Here is a 20094-nt window from a genome sequence, read left to right on the forward strand (position 1 = left end):
AATTTGTCAATCGTGACGTATGTAAACAATTATTTTACCAATTTACTATTGTTGGTTAGGATCTATTTTTGAATAAAATTGTTTACACAATAAAAATTCATTGAACTCAAAAATCACACAAGCTTGACTTCATTTAACAATAGCATGATATGCGCATCTCAATTTGTGTAAAAAATAGTAAATTTTCGTACAGTTATCAACTACAGTGATATGTCATTTGTTAATAATATTGTTTGATACAAAACATATTAGTGTACAAACGATTGTGATCTACCTAAATATATTTGTATTAAACTTATAAAATAATTAAAACGCATTAACTTCATCAACACCGATATTCGCTTAACTGTGAACTATATCAATTATATTATTTCTGACGTAAAAAAATACTTAACTATAATTAACCAACATAAATTGTGAAATATTTCTTCGTTCATTCAAAAGCAAACCAGTGAAAACTCCGTATAATATGATCCTTGATAATACCTTTACAAATAAAGTGATCGTACATAATAATAATTATTATTACGTATTTTTTTTATTCACATACGTAAAAACAACAATAAGTCGTATCATATCACAGCGATATTCTTACTCGATTAAACTGTATATATTTAACATTTATATAATATGTTGAATTATAATCACGTCAACTGATTATTATCGTTCAACCGAAAACATTTTATAATAACTCAATATAATATTATATTAGATAATAAAATTGTATAGATGAGTTGCTATTTTAAACGAATGATCTAGATAACCACTGTGTGAAACTATTATTGAAACACAACAAATAATTATCAAAATTTATGTCCATCTTATAATTTCACGGTAAAGTATCGTTATAAGGCGTGTGATATTATGTAGGGAGGATTTAAAATGGCCCGGCGCGTTATAACCATAAATCCACTATAGCCATTTCCGGACATTGGACCGAACAGAAAAATGCACGTACGCAAGTATAATAAGGAAGCCCATAAATGTTCTCCATTATATTATAGCCAATTTTCTTTCCTAACTGCATCCGTTTCGAAAACGATTTCCTCAATAAGTATTGACGTTAATGCCGCTACTTGAATGAGCTCATGAAAAAAAAAGGTTCGTTGAGATCGACTAGGCAGGTAACTATATTATGCCATTTAAACTAAACTTGAACGGGTATACCCATATTTTCACAAATTTCCTAAAATTTCCCATTGTCCGTCTGAAATTTATACCAACCATTTCATATTAAACATCATTCATTTCAGAGGATCAATACTGTAAATTCCTTGTTTATTATAGCGCAAAATGTAATTAATATATAATATCCGTTAGGGGTATAAGTCGATATTATCTGATGTTCAACGATACTAACTAGATCCTGTTTATTGTGAGTTGTGGCGCAATAGATTCATCAAGAACAAGCTAACATTCGCAGAGTGAAAAATGCGTGCAGCTTCAAGTTTTATATAGAATAAGAACAATTTTCCGCTATATATAACATAATAATTTGAACATATAATTTTTTTTTTAATTTAAACTTTGTGGATACAATTACAATAACATATAAATTATAATCTTCTGAATTTTTACCCACTAAAATGGTCGGAATTTCGTAGTGGTGCGAAATATTTTCGTTTGATTCCCAATTATTGGAAATTTTGATGCGTAAATTTATAGTTTATATAAACACTCACAGTACACGCCTACATGTAATAACTATAATACTAGATAAACATTAAGTTCTCCGAAAGTGTGTTTACGAGCGCAAATCCCACAAGTATAAGATACGTGTACTGTAAATACGTATATAATATGCGTTAGTTATGCTCTCGACCCACTACGACTCTGCCAAAATGCCATACTATATTATTATACATGTACGATCAACTATTGGTTTTGCGCTGATTTCCGAGAATCGTTAACCGACGTATTGTACCGTCCCAAATACATGTTCATCCAAGCAAACAACCCGCCGACGAAAAACAGAATCAAACACCAGCAATTTACGTGAACATAGAAAATCCGAGTAAATAATAATAACAGGCAGTGTGCAGTCTAAACGTTTTAAATCGAAAACGAAAAGAAATAATACACTTTCCGGTACATCCACCCTTCCCCCTCATTACCCAACCATCAATGACCCAACACCGCCGAGCGCTTGGTGGCTTAGCCCACACTACACCACCGCTGCTACCCTCGCCATAATGACAAGAAATTGCACCCGCATGTAGTCCACACACACACACATATACGCTGCATCCCTCACCGTCGTTGATGTAATACGTCGTTCGTTTATAAATCCCATTTATAATACAGAAAGGCGCCGTCCAATATATAACCATCCAAAGTCAAAACGTATAGAATTTCGAGTCGCTTGAACGACAAATCATATTTTACCGTATAAAAGTCAGACCATTTTTTACTATTATTTTTTATATTCGTTTCAGTGTTTCATTATTGTTCTTTTCATTCGAATACAGTTAGGAAATATAATCTATACGTATAACATGTTTATATAATCGATTCGGTGAATGAATGTATAAAGTGGTTACCAAGTAGGTATTGTACTTTCAATATAATTATACTTTGGATACGTTAAAATTGTATTTAAATCTACTTCGTCAGTTTCAAGTAGGTACTTACTCTTTATTGAGGATACAGTATTTAATATTTATTATCCTGGATATAACTGGTCTCAAATATTGCATTATACTAGTATTTTTTTTTTTATATTATTATTATTATTATTTTCTTAGATTTAATTGTCTTTGAAATTATTAATATAATATTCAATACTTTAAACAATACCTGTAAAAAATGTAAATAATAATATACTCAGATTTTAGGAATATATGCAACTATAATATTTAATGAAGTAAAATGTTATATACATTTATACCTACTATGTATTATGATTTCTATCAGTAGAAAATAAGACACGATAACAAGGAAATAACAAAATATGGACATTTTTTTATAATATAGTAAGTTAAAAATTCTGGGTTTGCCATTTTGCAATTTTAGATTCTGAGCGAAGCGATGAATGTATTGATTTTACCATGATGTGTGTTTTTTTTTTTTTATGTTTTTATTAAATTTACCGATCTTCTTATAATTCTAAACTTGTTAGTTTATAAGGCATACAACATAAGACTTTAACTTTCTGTTCTAAAAAAATTATATCAATTTCATTTTATAATCTGATATTATTCTTTTTGACGTTCACGTAAGTTCTAATCAACAATAAAATACTCCTCATTTTTGTTTGTATTCGTACCTGCTTTTGTTTACGCTTTAGTCACATGAAATATTTTATAACTTTCGAATGCCTTCTTGAAATTCACGAAACCATCACAGATACTGAAACATATTATGTTAACTTACTCATCAGTCGTTTGTTCTTTACTGTGCATATTATAATGTTTTCTTAACTGCAAGTCGTAAGATTATATTCTGTGAGAAAATGTTTAATTACTTTGCTTTCCCACAGCGTGACAACGTGCATAATGTATACCTTTTTTTACCTTTTCCCCTATAAAAATTGAAAATCTAAATCTTTTAGTTATTATTATTATTTTTTTTTTTTGTGAAATTAAAATGTATACTAACTATATCCCTACTATTCAACACACGTATATTATTACATTTCTAATACTGCAATATCTGGGTTTTCACAATCAACCACTTTGTTAGAAAAAAATATTATTAAAGCCAAATAACATAAAATGTTATTTACACTTGATATATAGCAATAACATCAAGTTAATACAAAAAGAGGTTCTATACTATCCGTTCGTTTTCCCCCTCGAATACGCACCGAATACTGAAAATCCTATCACCCGGCTCACAGCCACGTCCGCCACCTCATATTCATAATGTTTTTCCGATTTATTATGGTATGTAGTAACATAATATATTATGGAGATAACGTCAGTAATACACCTATATCATGTGTAAAAGGATTTTATTCGCTAAAGATTTTAGTACAAGGTTCGTATTTGTTAATTTTTTTTTTTCAATAATATTAGTTTTCTATACCTACCAATAAAAGCACAATAGATAAAATATATTTATACTGAATACCTACTGAACATAAACAATTAATATAAAGTATAAACACTCGGACATACACATACGAGAAGGATTAATGACACTTCTAATGAATAATATTAATTTTCTTCTATTAAATTATAATTTTTTATAAAATGATTTATTATTTTACATATTTGTTTTAAGATGCCTCTTGGCCAGATTTCTTTTTAGTCTTTCTAGTGGGATTTTCTGAATACTTAGAGAAGTTTTAGTTGAAAGATAAGAGGATATTTGTGATTAGTAAGTTTATTGTAAAATCTATTATTAGAAGCTAGAATAGTGAAGATTTCCAATGGGTAAATGTTAGACAGCTTTGCTTGGCACCAGATTTAAATTCTGTATGATCAAATGGAAATTATAACAGCTTTATAGAAAAGCCTTTTTTTTTTTAGACTAAGTTTGGACATACGGATTAGATGAAGAATGTGAAGGCGTGAGATACACTGTTTTCATTTTTATTTTTTTTGTATCTTTTCTTCACGCGAATCTTTATCACAAAGTTAATAAAAAAAAATATTGTTTCTATACGAACATAATAATAATAATAATAATACTAACCGATACATACCTATTGATATTTTGTATACCTATAATTACACTTTTTAACTTTTATCAACTGTTAAAAGTTAAAAAGTGAAAATTCAACGTTTTGTTCATATGATGACTAATAATTTGTTTTTGTGCTGTTCATATAGTCTCATCATCGATAAATTCTAGTGAGCTCAAAATTTCTCGGTGACTTCATTTTATTATTATTTTAAAATTTTTCTTCAATACATTAGCAATTGGTTTTTTAAATTTACGATACCGTAACGCTTATAATATGATTAATGGTTATTGAAAACGCAGGATATATAAAGGTTGTACAAGTGTTGGGCGGGTAACCCTCAATAATATAGTATTTCGATTCCGTTCAAGAGTATTGTTAGTTATAACCACCTGTAATGTTGAATACACGTAAACATGACGCTGCATGTTTCGTAGTTTATTTTTCCACTATTATTATGTTGTAATAATTTATAGCAGGGTCTTGCAATCGAATTAACTGTAACCCGTAACACCTCTAAAAACCCCTAAAAAATCAAACACACAAAAAACCCATATAACACGAATACATTTTTTTCATAACACCAGAATTAACCAAAGCCTGAATAAATCATCTTGATTAACCCTAAACCCGAATAGTTTTTTTTTTTAATTTTAAAAACTTCATGTGATTATAATATGTAATTTTATTAGTATTTTTTGTAGTTAGTTTGATTTTGTACTTACTTACTACCTTATTAATGATTATTTTTTTTTTTTGTTGTTATGGAGGGCTTCGACAACTGAGGTCATTAGCCTGGGGAACTGTAGGGGAAGGTACTGTAAGGTTTTAACTCGTGGGTTTTTTGCAGCATTTTGAATGGGCACCCGTTGGTTTCTGCAATGCCCGGTTGGGGGCCGGCGGCCTCTCTCTCCAGACATCGCGAAATGCCCAAAGAGCGATGCCGCCCGTGACCGAGATTCGAACCGGCGACTGCGTGCGTCGCAACCGACGCCTTAGTCCGCTCGGCCACTCCACCCCCTAATGATTATTGTCAGGAATAATTTTACAACTAGTTAGTATTAATCATTAAATACTCTCATTATCAGCATATCATTTTAAAATTTATACATACGCATTGTTATCCGTCCATTAATTATCTATTCATTCATTAGGTAGTATATCTGTCAGTAACTTTTTATGAAATTAAATAATATTCCAAGAGATATCCTACGACCTAACAAATACTGTATTTAAATAGATTTTAAATTACGATTTTCCATATTATAACTATTATTAACTCAAATAATAACGGTTATGAGCACCCGAATATTTATTAATTTATTCTATTCCGATTATTGAACATACTCTGGTGCAAAGCTCTGATTATAGTAATAAATATCAATATTTATATTAACTCATAATATTTTCACATAGGTATTTACAATTTTACTATAATTTTCAAGAATTTCAATAGTTTAGGTTAGGTAATTATAAAGGTAATTTAATTTATCTTTAAGTTGTTTCAATAATACGACACAACATGTCCAAGAATCAATAAGCGATGTACTTAAAAATGTACACTAAAATAATCTTAACAAACTAGGATATAGATTTACATAAGCCAAAATATTTATTCATAGTATATTATATTTTATTTCGAGCTCATTGATCAGTTTTTTTTATTTGGCACATTTTTATCCTACACATAATTATTAATTAGTAACGTGAACAATAACGATAACACATATATTTAATTCGCAGTGTTATGGAAAAAATTATATGTATATTTTGGTTAGTCATTTTTTCGTTTCGAAAAAAAACCATTTACGGTAATCGTTGCTATGGGATACCAATAGATACTATTGCAACACTATTATAGTGGTAAATCAGTTTAATATAATAATATATGGTACAGCCCACATGACTTGACGGATAATGCAGATTATTTTTGTTTCATACTTTAACCATTAAATTGAAAAAAATCGGGTAAGTCATAGATGTCACTCTGCTATACAGTAGGTTACAATGGTGTTACTGTAATGGATAGAATTAAATTTAAATCCAATGATATTATATCATTGTATACGAAAAACGATTCTTAGCGGAGGCGGTTTATCTGTCTAGGATAGATTAGATAAATTATTAAAAATTTTCATATCTTAGATTTAAAAAGTCACTCAAATGTTTTGAACATTTTACCATGTCTAGGTAAGGCTAATATAAGTAAGCAATCCAAATTTCGAGTATATACGAATGTTTTTAACCGAATTACAAAAAAAACCTCAATTAAAATGTCTATAAATAGCTCAAAAATGGCTAAAATTTTCAGAACTTTAAGCCGTAAAGAACAAAATCCAATATACAACAAAAACACTTTTCATTTGAAGCAATATTTCTGGTAGAAAACGTCTTCCGTAATTATTTAATATTATAAAATCGTGAAATCGTGAAATCGTACGTTTTTCTCCTTTAACCACTTTTATTTCGAGTACCGTTTCAAAAATCGAAAAATGAGCTCTCTAAAGTACCAGCTCAAGAACATCACTTTTCAGCAAAGATGCTACACCTGATACTTATGAGCAAGTTTAAAGGGAGATTAAGTGTTTACAGAATAAAAAAGTAAAATAAATAAACATTATTGTAAAACCAATACATTCCTCGCTCCGCTCAGAATCTAAAATTATTTTTGCTGTCACTGAAAAGGTTTTTTAATGAGAATCGTAGTATTATAGAGCACAAATTTGAAAATGAGAAAGGTATCATTAAATATGTGGAAAACCCCGTACAGAATTCTTTAGTACGACCAAAATCTATCGATAGTATAGAAATATAGTTGTGTTGTATAAATATGACTATATTATATATTATAGTACTTAAAATATTTTCATACATATAGGTAGATATATTATATACATAATTTTACTCGTATAAACCTTCCGAAAACTTAATAAATAAGACCCTAGTTGTAAATCAATACTGTTTAGTTGTTATCACTATTATCATGCACTATCAATCATACCAAATACGCGTAGAGTAGACATATTACAAAACAACATTATTATTATTAATATCATAACTATTGATATTTATGTTCGTTTTGAGTAGTTAATAATAGCAAAAACATGTAATACTATAGTTTATAGTTTATAATATATTATGATATTTACTGTTCAGACATAATGTCATGTTACATACTAGTACTCTGTTCCAAGTTATATAAGTTCTTATCTTCCCTTTTAGTCAGAAAAATACAAATCAATAAAATTTCGAACGATTGTGTCCCATAATAAGAATCTTAAGATTATACAAATTTACGTTTACAATATACATAATCGATTATGATACAATTATAATTTTATTTGCAACTCATCAATATTCGTTTAACGTTTATGAACTTTAAACTGTATACACATTATAATATTATGATAATATTTGTACTTATTGTGCTATACAGTTTCAGCAAAATATCAAAACATTTACGACCAAATCCAATAGACCCGGTATTATTTTCTAAGATTATGACTAGGATTTGGAAGTTATAGAAGTTGCATATTGTTCTGTATTCTCTTGATTTATAGCAGCCAAAGCTAGAAATCCAAGCTATGTTGAGTTTAAAAATTAAAAATTAAAAATGCATATTTTACATAATATTTTGTCAATTTTAGAGAAAAAGTGCATATTTCGTTGATTTTAATCGATTTTCGTATATTTGTATGCATATTTTATATTTTCTAAAAATCATAATAATTTTTAAATTATCTTTTTCGTATTTCAAATTTTTCAGTTTAGAACGATTTAAAACAAAACAAAAAAAAAACTGCAAATTTAAATAATTTTATACAATCGAATATTTTTCTCTGTTGTGTCTCTTGTGAGTAAGTGAAATAATAAATTGTTTGAAATACACGTGTTCCTTCCATTATGAAGCTATAAAACCACGACTATTGTTCCGTAAAACAGATTTTATGCTCTTAAATTCCAAACGTGTAAAAATAAAATACTGAGTGGTCCAATGATTTTGTAGGAACAATAGTCAGGGTACTTACTAAAATCATGCATTAGGTACTAAAATGGTTTTTTGAATAATTTACGTATGGTTAAACGACATCTGTGAGCTAAATGCAATTGTTTTATCCTAATTGAATATATTATTTCAACATATCATCTCTAATGATGACCAGTTTATATTTTTTCATAACACGATCAATAAAATACGTTTTCAATCGTTGTGTTCTTTGCTATGATAATATGGTTTTTTTTTTATAAATTATAATTATAAAAAGTTATATACTGTTATTATCAGATATTCAGATACAATAAATAATAAAATTTTGTGTTTTTAGCGGTATCAAAAGCTTATTTATACAATTGTTTAAACCAGTGGTTTTCAACCTTTTTAACAACGTAGCACACTTCTTCTCCTACACAATTTTCGCGGCACACCAATTCATATAATACGTGATATAATACCTAGTATATATTTAGATATTATATAATATTTATTTTTTTTTCGTGGTACACTTTAAGGGCGCTCGCGGCACACCAGTTGAAAACCACTGGTTTAAACCAATATACTTTTAGATCACTATAATAATAGTATTATACAGAATTCTCAATTATTAAATATACTAAATGTTACTTGTCAGGTATGATAATTTTAAACTAAACATATTATAATATGAAATGAAATAAATAAAAATATTATTTTTCAAATTGTGGAGCACCTTTTTATTTTTTTTATCAAAAATTACGAAATCTGACATTTAATTGTTCATATTATGATTATTTTACATGCTAAAACTCGACAGTTGGAAAATAGATGCTCTTAACTAACTGTATCAATACAATTTAACATAATATTATTTTAACTGTACATAACTAATCATTTATTGCATAATACATTTTGTAAAATGTCATTCTTCATTGAACACCCCAGTTAATACTACGTAATTAAATTGCCTATACGTCACGCCGTAGTCTTACGTAACAACTTAATATATTATACAGGTTACTCGACGCCGCGCCATATTGGAATAATTGGTCTCTAGAGTGACCCGCGCAGTTGTCATTAAAATTCATCTATTCAGCATAGCTAAACTAGCATTCTCGGTGTATGTTAGGTGTCTTAATAATTAAGATGCCATGATTATTATGCCTTTGTGATTGTGGTACGGAACACGGATATTGGAAATTAAAATAATTTTAAAAAATCCTGGTGAAATGAAAATCTGTTCACGAAAGAACCACGCTAGATGCGATTCTCGGAGGATCATAATCGAAAATAAATATCATATAAAAATGTAATGCTTCGTTGTGTGACCTGTATATGGTTTTATAATTATTGATATACCTATAACGTCAGGATACAGTATAAAGTATAAACTGTAACTATATAACAAAATTCTTAATTAATTGAATCACAAGATAAATTAAATACATAAGTTTCAAACATTATTTTTAATTTAAACTTGATTTAAAAATTTAAAAAAAAAAAAAAATCTTAAACATAAATTCAATAATATCTATAAATATAAACTTTATTTTATTAATTATTAAAAATCCTTGGTAAACAAGAAAATGAATTTATGTGAAGTAAACATCTTCAGTAAAGTTGTTCTTTTACCATGTTTCATTTTGATATAATATAATACCATGTTTTTTCAATACAATTAAATTTAATGTGTTTATCAGATTTTCATTTGTCAAGATTATAAATAATTTAAGCAAATAGTAATTAAAAATTAATTTTCAATTTATGATAGTTTAATCGACTTTATGCAATGATAACATTCAACATAAATTAAAGGAATTAATTATTATTGCAGACTGCAGTATACGTAATTACTTTTTAACTATTTAATTTAAAAAAATATAGTTGGTATTAGATCTAAATCAGAAAAATATTTTAGAACTTTTTGTATTTAGGTATATACAATTTGTCATTATACTACCTATCGATGAAGATATGCACTGATGTTTTATATTTTAATATATTATTCTATATTATATATTTATCCAAGAATAACAAAATTAAGTGTATTTACTTTAGAAAATGTTTGGAATATAAATTAAAATTATGTTAAGGTTTTTTTTTTTTGAAATGCACAATAACATAATATTATGTAATCATTTTACGTAAGAAGGCGTACTATTATACAATTATATTATATAGTAGGCACTACCTATTCTGACGAAAATTCGGTCCACACATTTACACCATCAAAATAACCTAACCTACGTGATAGATAGATATTATATAATATATAACATACTATATTTTTCTTGCATACATTAAAAAATACTATATAGTATACATAGGCAAAAGAAATATTTCATATCACAGACCGCACTTGGAGATATTATTAAAAAATACAATATATTATGACAGTAGAAATATTCGCAGAATAAATATTCAGTATTAGTATCATCATCTCCCTATTTTCTCATTGAAATACGACACTCAAATCGAGGTGTCATATTTCATAAGACGCATCGTTACAATATTATGATTATTTTTATGTGTAATTTTTTTTATTATTATATATTGTACAAGTCATATTATTTCGACTTTGTCGCGACGGTTGATGGGCGCCATAACATACGTATTGTGTGACGTGTTTAATAATTTAATGATTAATGTTGTAACACAATATTTTTCTTACAATCAAATGTAACACGTGCTTAAATATGTATATTAATATATTTAAGCAAACAGTTCAAAACGAAAAAAAAAATTGTACTTTATCAGTACACCAACTAGGCGCCAACTTTTACCTAGTTAATTGATTTTAATTTGATTTATTTGGACGTGACTGATGATGGTGAGCACACGTATTAATAAAGATCTGGTATACGCCACAACTGCTCTTAATCGAATGGTCAGAGTAGATGCTGTCATATTTACTTTAGCCTATGGTATAATAATATGATAGTGTATGTTATAATTTACAAATTAATAGACAGCACCAATGATGTGCAACATATATAGGGTCCAAGTGCTTCTCAAGCATCGCCTTGAAGTTAATAAGAGTGGATAAATATTGAAATTAGCAAAATTTGACGTTTCATTGGCAAGTATAACAATATTATGGAAGGTAGGTATGTCATTTAACATTATTTGGGCAACACCAATTTCTTTTTTATATGTACGCTATTGGATAGAGCTACCATTTCGTTGTCTATCAACAATTACGAGTGTATATGAAGATCCCAAGGCCAGTCAACGAGGCAAGGCCACTACGGCAATAATAATATTATATTATAGCAGTGATATCGATAGTAGATTCATCTTTGTTGAACGCCATGCCATTTACTATATGATTTGTTTATTATCTTTAAATGTGCAGGTTGACCCACCATTTATCTGAGTTAGTTTAATGAGAAAACGGTAAAACGCCGCGAGCCATTATTTATATATGCATTTTATAATAATATCTTTAAGACTCACAAAATATATAAGTACAATATTATTTTATGAAACAACGTTTATCAATTACAAACAACTTTGCTAAAAACTTTTAAATACCTGAACTATTATGTGTACTAATTTTAAGTGATTTTATCACAATTCATATTATGTTAGTTGAGTGCATTTCAGTAGCATGCTCGACATTTTTGAAAACTTTCGAAATATTAGCAAACCACGTTAAGAAAAAAACAATAAAATATATCAATCAATTTAAATCTTATATGCAATATTGAAAATAATATTGAAAACATGCATTTTTATTTCAACTGTACATAACTTATACAGTGTTATTTTTCTGTGTTGATTAAAGGTCAATAGACAAAAAAAAACCAAAAAAAGTATGACAGTGACACCCCCGATCGACGTATTAGTACGCCCTTGAGGGTATACAACTGCACGTTGGTATCTTAAATGTAAAAAATTTTCACGAGTTCAAAAATAAAAACGTCACACTCATAAAAATTTCAACGATGGAGTTTAAACATAATTGAATATTAATAGCACATAATATTATAATATCATAAACTTACAGTTATATTTAAAATGTCATGTTATAATAAGATTTGGATTTTTTACGTGATTGATTTTTGTTTTAGCAAACTAAATTCTAGTTACAAGAATACGTGCATGTATAATATTAATATAAGTGTATAGTGTATACATGCATATATAATCGTATACAGAGTGATTCTTTTAACTGGGTACACTAATTATCTCGAAAAGTATTTACTTTTTTCAAAATATTTTTTTACATGGTTTCAAGTTGTTAAAAAACCTACGTTTTTATTAAAAAATTATATTTTTAAATATTTTTTATCCTTATCATTTTTTAAGATTTTTACTTTTTTGAATGACATCATAGAGTTTTAATTTCATATTCCAAAGCAGAATATTTTTCTAAGTATTTTGATTCATAAAAATCTAATTTAGGACGAGTAGTTTATGAGTTATATGTATTTAAAGTTTAGACAAGCGGAGTAGTGGACAAACATTTTGCGGGGTAACCCCGTACCACTCCACTCTGCCAATCTAAACTTTAAATGCCTACTTATAACTCAAAAACTAAAAGCCCTAAATTCGATTTTTATGAATCAAAATACTTAGAAAAATATTCTGCTTTGGAATATGAAATTAAAACTCTATGTTGTCATTCAAAAAAGTAAAAAACTTAAAAAATGATAAGGATAAAAAATATTTAAAAATATAATTTTTTTAATGAAAACGTTGGTTTTTCAACAACTTGAAACCATATAAAACATATTTTGAAAAAAGTAAATACTTTTCGAGATAATTAGTGTACCCACTTAAAAGAATCACTCTGTATAAAGTTTCGATCGTTTATCGATATATCATTATAGCAGTATACAACTATATTGCTTATTTTATTTTATTTTTTAAATTAACATTAATAATCCTGGATAATCTTTTTTTCAAATCTTGATTTCTAAGTGTGTTTTAACTTCGTACCGATTTAAAGATGATCGTGCTACTAAATAAAATAGATAAGAATTTTAGGACTATGCGACGTCGTCCAAGTTGTGTATCTTACGTCATATCGATCGACGCAGCTGAAGTGACCTACGACCTTTGCAGCTGTCGTTGATAATATCATAACAATAATAATAATAATATAATATTACCCTACCTAGGTGTTTACCAATGAATAAACTGTTTTTAAGCGTGATCGATCGAGCCCGTTTCTACATCGTTGCAGAGTTAGCCCCAATTAGTGTAAAACTGTCTGTGATAATTAACCTCTGATTCAATATAATATCATAACGTCGTGTTTAAGTACGTAAAATATACAAGTCAAATTATCATCTGTCCGGTCTGCGCGCGTCATGTTATACGGAATAAAGTGTGAGTGAGTCGACCGAAATAATATAATAATATTAATATAAGGTATATTATGGCGGGTACCAAGTCAAAAAATAAATTTGCGTGATTAAACCGAATTTTCGCGAAACTTTGTTGCATCGTTAAAAACTTGAAAATGAAAAAAAAAACCACCGACTTTACGTATATTATTATTATATTGTCACCGCATTAATTGCGTGTTTTTATTTTTTTCTATCGCCGATGAAGTACACACCCCATGTGCGCGGTGAGAAACACGCGATTTTATTTCATACGGTTTTCTTGAAAAATGTTTTAGAACTCCACGCGATTCGTTCGATGATATAAACTATACACAGCACTCTGCATAACAGCGACAAACAAACAATATAAAGACGACAAAACAACTTGGCACGTAAATGAATTACAGTTTTTTGTTTGTTCGTTTCAGAGCATTGCGTGCTTGCGGGGTTTTACTGGAACATTTTAAGACTAACGAAGTATGTTTATTTAATGCGATAAAAATTATAATATCGTATCATATATTTGATAAATATAAACACAGCAATAACCTCTCGCTTTTTATTTTTGTGCAACTAATTTGTATACCAATAACGGCTAAAGTTCTTGTGTTTTTCCTTTTTTTTTTGGAATTAACAAACATATATAATGTTTTTTCAACATCAACGTAAAAAAATAATACGATTAAAAAGAAAAAAAAACATTTTTCTTCAAAACATAAGTATAATAATATTTCCGTATTTTTTTTAAATTAACGTCATTATCTACTTAGTATTCTTATTGAATTATTTAAATATAGCAAACAAGATATTCGCGGAATTTCAGATTTTGAAACTTTAAAACTGCCAAGGTGAAGTAGGTACCATATTATTCGAAAAACGATAACTATATTAATGTACAAATGAAAAACTCATTTTACTAAATATGTACTTATTGAGTTTCTAAAAATGTTGATGATGTGCAGATATTGATCTGCCGACCGCATTAATAATACCTTAATGGTTTATAAATTATAACGATATTGAAAACTAAACTCGGTAATATACTATCAGAATTCATGTATATTACGTATTATATAGATATTTTAAAAATCAACCGGAGCTTGTCTATATTGTACCTGGTATAATTTATGGACCTTATCGATAATGACGTTCTTGCGCATTGACGTAAAACGCAAAATAAATCAACAAATTGGCCGGTACGCGTTTGTTGAGTGTTTTGATTCTGTTTCAGTTTTCGGTTGAGTTTCAAGAGAAAAGAAAGAGGTGGAGGTTCCGGAGGTAGTGTTTATGGTTGTCGAGAACACCGGGACAGCATATCGGCTGTTCCCGCACGGTTCATCCAAGCAACCAGCGTACGCAGAGAGACACTCAATCCGAAATGGGGTGAAAATTTCATGTTGTAAGTATCGCATGAGCTCTATCCATGATATATTATTTATTTTAATTTTGGATATCGATCATTTATAGAGTAAATTTGTTTTTGTTTTTTTTTTTTATAGTGACATCGATGACGTGACCAGTGACATCTTACACTTGGACATATGGTAAGATAATCGATGATATTTATTTTATTTTATTTTTGATTCATTTAAGTATCTGCACTTATTATTTCAAAGCCTTAACTTTTTTTAAAATATTTTTTCCTCCATTTTATGATGTCAATTTTATTCAAAACGAAATTTCTGAAAAAATTTTAATATTATTTACTATTTGCTATCGTAATATATTTCTTAAATTTTTACTTTCATGAATATCACCATACAATTTTTAATTCCAAATTTCTGATTATAATATATTATTTGGACTATTTCAATCTATAAAGATCAAATAGCTATATATTTATTTTAAAACGATGATAATATTGTAATACATTTCGTAGTACCGGCTAGGTATATACTATTAAGGCCAACTTTTCTGGGTGGTTAGAGGCCCTCAATTTTGTATAAATTATTTTTATGTTGGTAAATAAACGATACCGGAATGATTGGCATATTGTGATGAACAGAAAATCCGTTCCTGATTTTTGAACAGGAAAAAAAACAAAAAAGAATTTTATTATTAAAATTTTAAAGAATTATCAAAAATCTCAACGTGTAATATATTTTGCTTATCGACGTGTGGTGGTGAGCAGGGACCACGATGACGAGTCATCGGTGCTGGACGCTGTGAGCAAATTGAACGAAGTGCGGGGCGTCAAGGGTCTAGGGAGGTTTTTCAAGCAGATCGCTCAGAGCGCTAGATCCGGTAGCCAAGACGATTTCTTGGGTTGCATAAATATACCGATTCAAGTAACAGATATTAATATATTCGGGCTTAAAACCACGTCGACGTACGCACATCTAGCTTTAATGTAATATTTTTATGGACGTAACAGGATGTGCCTTCTACGGGCCTAGACAAATGGTATCAGCTAGAAGCTCGGTCGCAGCGGTCCAACATCCAAGGAAATATACGACTGAAACTGTGGTTGTCCACTCGCGAAGATCACGGCCAGGCGAGTGTGCAAAATCATTTCGACAACTGGACCGACGTGCGTCGAAACGAAAGGCTATTGACCATATTTGCCGATTACGAGATGTCACTGACAAAATCCGTAAGTTTAATTTAATGATGTAGGAATTCGTTTATTTTGGCACTATTTTTTACTCTACTGAAAGTACTAATATTATTATTATTTTATTTTATTGTTACCATTATTATTATTATCACAGAGCCTGTGGAATGGTGAACTCTGTCACGAGGCGACAAGCATACTTCATCAGCACGCCGTGCAGAGCGGTGTCTCGGAACTTCAATTGGCCGTGATAAGATGGTTGGCCTTCAGCCACATACCGTCTATAGACCCACAATTTCTCTTGAAACAGTTGTCTCAATTAGAAGCCGCTTGGGGAGAACAAACGTTAACCGTCGAAGAGGTCAGTGATTGACGCGAGTTTTTGTGTTAACACATCCGCACAAACATTTTAACCTACATATGAAACATATATTTTTATTAATTCACACAATCGCATGGACAACCGATAATTTCAAGTATAGTGATTCTTATTTGAAAACGATAATTCGATACTGCTGGGGTGATCAATAAATCCGATATTGATAATTATTAATTGTACAAAAGCTTTATGTTTTCAATTTTTTTTTTAGTAGTAGTACAAAATGTATATCAACAGAGTAATTTTTTCCAGGAGGATTGGCTTGCCGACTCTTTCAACGTTTTCTTAGACTATTCCATGCAACTGATTCGGAAATACCGCAAACTCTTTCCACCGTACCATCACGTATCGATGAACCGTCTGGAGTATATTCTAAGGTAAACAATTAATGACGAAGTCTTATTATTTTTTCAATTAAAATTAATTATTCTGATTTGGGTACCTTGATCTTGATCATCAATTCCGCGTAATGACTGACGTGAAATTATAATGTATTTTATATTACAGATGTTTGAGCCGACTGTCGTTGTCAAAAGCGTACGGTAAATGTTGTCCTTTTAATAAGGATATCCGTGGGGAAATCGGCAACGCGCTCAGACTTGGTACAAATGAGTGGTACGAAGAAAATAGAAAATTCATGACCTCCGGACAGCACGATCCAGAAACTCGACTCAAAGGATTCGTAAAACTAGTCACTTCCGTGTTGATTGATCTGCAAAAAGGCGTGGAACATTACAACGTTTTATTTGAAAAGTAACGCTATTTTTCGTTACGTGTGTTGTAGTTGTAGTGTGAAAATGTTTTTGATTCAATAAAAAACAAAAATTGCTTTTTGTTTTCACTTTTCAGTATAAACGGAGTGTTTTACTATGCGGCGATCTACAAACAACACGAAAAATTAGTAAGTACTTACAGACGGTAAACGTTATTATTAAAGTTCTAAAATTTCTTAATAGGCCGATCGATAATTCAGTTAGCAGTAACAAATGATATTGTGTTTTCTCAGTTGGCAAAGGGATTTTCAAATCATTTGGACATAATCATAGAGGTACAAAGTATGACACGACCCAGTAAATGAATTTTAGTGCCCTCGCAGTAGTATTCTCAGTGCTACAATTCCGTTGCCAATAAAATCATATTAATCTGTGTTTTGCTATTAGGGGTGAAAAATATTGTTAAAATAATATTATTATGTTTGTTAGAAGTGTTTTAACGCTTTATCCGATAATATGAACATGTTGTGCCACTCAATATAATAATTATAGAGAGAGTTTTTTGAAATTGTTCATAGATTTTAGTTTTGAAAACATATGATGCGTATAGATGTTTGTGGATTTATATGTTTATGTATAGAGTGATATTTAGTTGAGAATGTTATACATTGTTTTTAAATTAATTAATTTTTTTTTTAATTTAATGATTCTATGATTTCAGCTGTCAAACGATCTGAGCCAAGAAATAGCTCCCATTTGTAAAAAAGTAAAAGGAGCCGATTTCGGTATGGACACACCACTATCTCCGACAAACTCCGAAACCGGGGAATCGCTGTTTGAGCTGTATCTAGCCGTTCAGGAATTTATCAGGTTTGTTTCAGGACACGAAATTAAACTACCCACCGAATTAAAATCCCATTTTTATTTTTATTTAAAAATTAATGCACAATGAACATACAATATTGTCGTACGTAATACAATTTCTATAGCTAAAACTCAATATCGTTATCAGGTACCGCGAGCATCTCAATGCGTCCGATTACCAAGGCCTGTCAACACAATGCTATTACCATTGGTTCGAACCCGCTTTGGAAAAGTGGTTGGATCTGGCCAAATTGAAAATCGTTCAACGTGCGAAAAAAGCACTAGAGTTGAGTACGATCTGTCAAGGCGAAATGATCGTAAAGCACTCGACGTCGAGCAACGACGTGGTAACAGCACTGTGTCACGTGAGTATAATAGAATAACTGCACTACTCAATAATGTCGCCCTCGATACAATATACGCGGTGGACATATTTTACCATTTTATTCATCTCTTATATCGTGTTTATGCAGATGAAGGAATTCTGGAAACACCTCGCCTGGCCGGACCTGATCCAGTCGTACAATTTCGTATTGAAATTACTAGACGTAATGTTGTTTGCTCTTTTAACCATAATACACGCATGACGTGCACTGTGGAATTAAAAAAAAAAAAAAATTAATAATAATATCAATTTTTTCTTGCAGGCCATGTGCGAAGCGGTCCTGTTTTACGCCCAACTGGTCCATCAAAGGCTAAAAGATTCTGGCTTTTACGATGACGTTTCGGCGTTCAAAACATCCGATGAAGTACGTAAATCATATATAAAACGCACACGTGCGTCATATTATTATCAATATACAGGTACAAGGCTGGTCATTAATTATTTAAAAAGTTAAAGTTAAGTTACTTTTAACCATGCCGAATTAATTTCCATAATATCCAGGTGGGTGCTGCTATCTGCATAACATTTGAGCTGAATTAACCTTATTAAAATTAAAAATCAAAAATATCAAATACTATTCATAAAAAGTAAAGTAACTTTTATTTTTAAAATTGAATAAAATTAGTCTATATTAACTCAATTTAAGGAGCAAATTAATTAAACCTTGCATTCAATACCCAAATTCAACTTGATTATTCTTCAACAATTATTATTCCCGTCCGTCGTGTTTTATAATATACGTTTGCACGCAGGTGTGCGCAGCGCTAAACGATTTGGAATACGTTTGGCGGACCATCGCATCGATGCCCGACGATCTACACTTAGAGACTGTCGTGTCCGCGGTCGAGGCTTCGGGCGAAGCCACTGCGGACCAGTGTCGGGTCGATGTCACCTCACTACTCGATCCCGTATTCAACCAGTACGGAACATACTCGATGCTGATCGTCGGACGAATCGCTGTCAGGGTAAGTGTAGTTGTGCGGTCGAAAATACCTGATTTAAAAATTTTTATGTAATTAATGTTATTTTTTTTTAACGGATCGTATAAATAAAGTGTTAGAATTGGTTCCGAGTAAAATATTTCAGACCATGACGTCATACGACTATTCAAATTTGTCCCGAATTTTTATTTGTATTGCATACAAATAATATATATTATATTATCATTAAGATCGGATGACGGTTTTCCACCAAACATGGGGGTTAAATTCTCGTTTACTTTAGAACAAACTACACGTCGCAGATCGTTTGACGGAAAATGTA

General features: G+C 29.9%; 1 protein-coding gene across 3 annotated transcripts in view; it reads left to right on the plus strand.

The window, feature by feature from the left end:
* Positions 1 to 20094, plus strand: part of unc-13-4A (BAI1 associated protein 3) — a 173478-nt gene that overhangs the window by 144670 nt on the left and 8714 nt on the right. For 2 of the 3 annotated variants that reach the window (XM_089223563.1, XM_089223565.1), the window contains 14 exons: positions 15168 to 15335; positions 15436 to 15480; positions 16068 to 16224; positions 16311 to 16529; positions 16648 to 16851; positions 17122 to 17246; positions 17377 to 17622; positions 17719 to 17770; positions 17876 to 17917; positions 18304 to 18452; positions 18595 to 18811; positions 18920 to 18994; positions 19094 to 19195; positions 19584 to 19796. In XM_089223563.1, coding sequence (XP_089079689.1) covers positions 15168 to 15335; positions 15436 to 15480; positions 16068 to 16224; positions 16311 to 16529; positions 16648 to 16851; positions 17122 to 17246; positions 17377 to 17622; positions 17719 to 17770; positions 17876 to 17917; positions 18304 to 18452; positions 18595 to 18811; positions 18920 to 18994; positions 19094 to 19195; positions 19584 to 19796 — 2014 coding nt within the window. The remainder of the gene's footprint in view (positions 1 to 15167; positions 15336 to 15435; positions 15481 to 16067; positions 16225 to 16310; positions 16530 to 16647; positions 16852 to 17121; positions 17247 to 17376; positions 17623 to 17718; positions 17771 to 17875; positions 17918 to 18303; positions 18453 to 18594; positions 18812 to 18919; positions 18995 to 19093; positions 19196 to 19583; positions 19797 to 20094) is intronic. The other variant, XM_089223564.1, reaches the window with a different exon arrangement.

The sequence above is a fragment of the Diuraphis noxia genome, unplaced genomic scaffold (assembly GCF_037042655.1).
Source record: "Diuraphis noxia isolate RWA-SAM2 unplaced genomic scaffold, SU_Dnox_SAM2 contig0003, whole genome shotgun sequence".
In the NCBI taxonomy this organism is placed as follows: Eukaryota; Metazoa; Arthropoda; class Insecta; order Hemiptera; family Aphididae; genus Diuraphis; species Diuraphis noxia.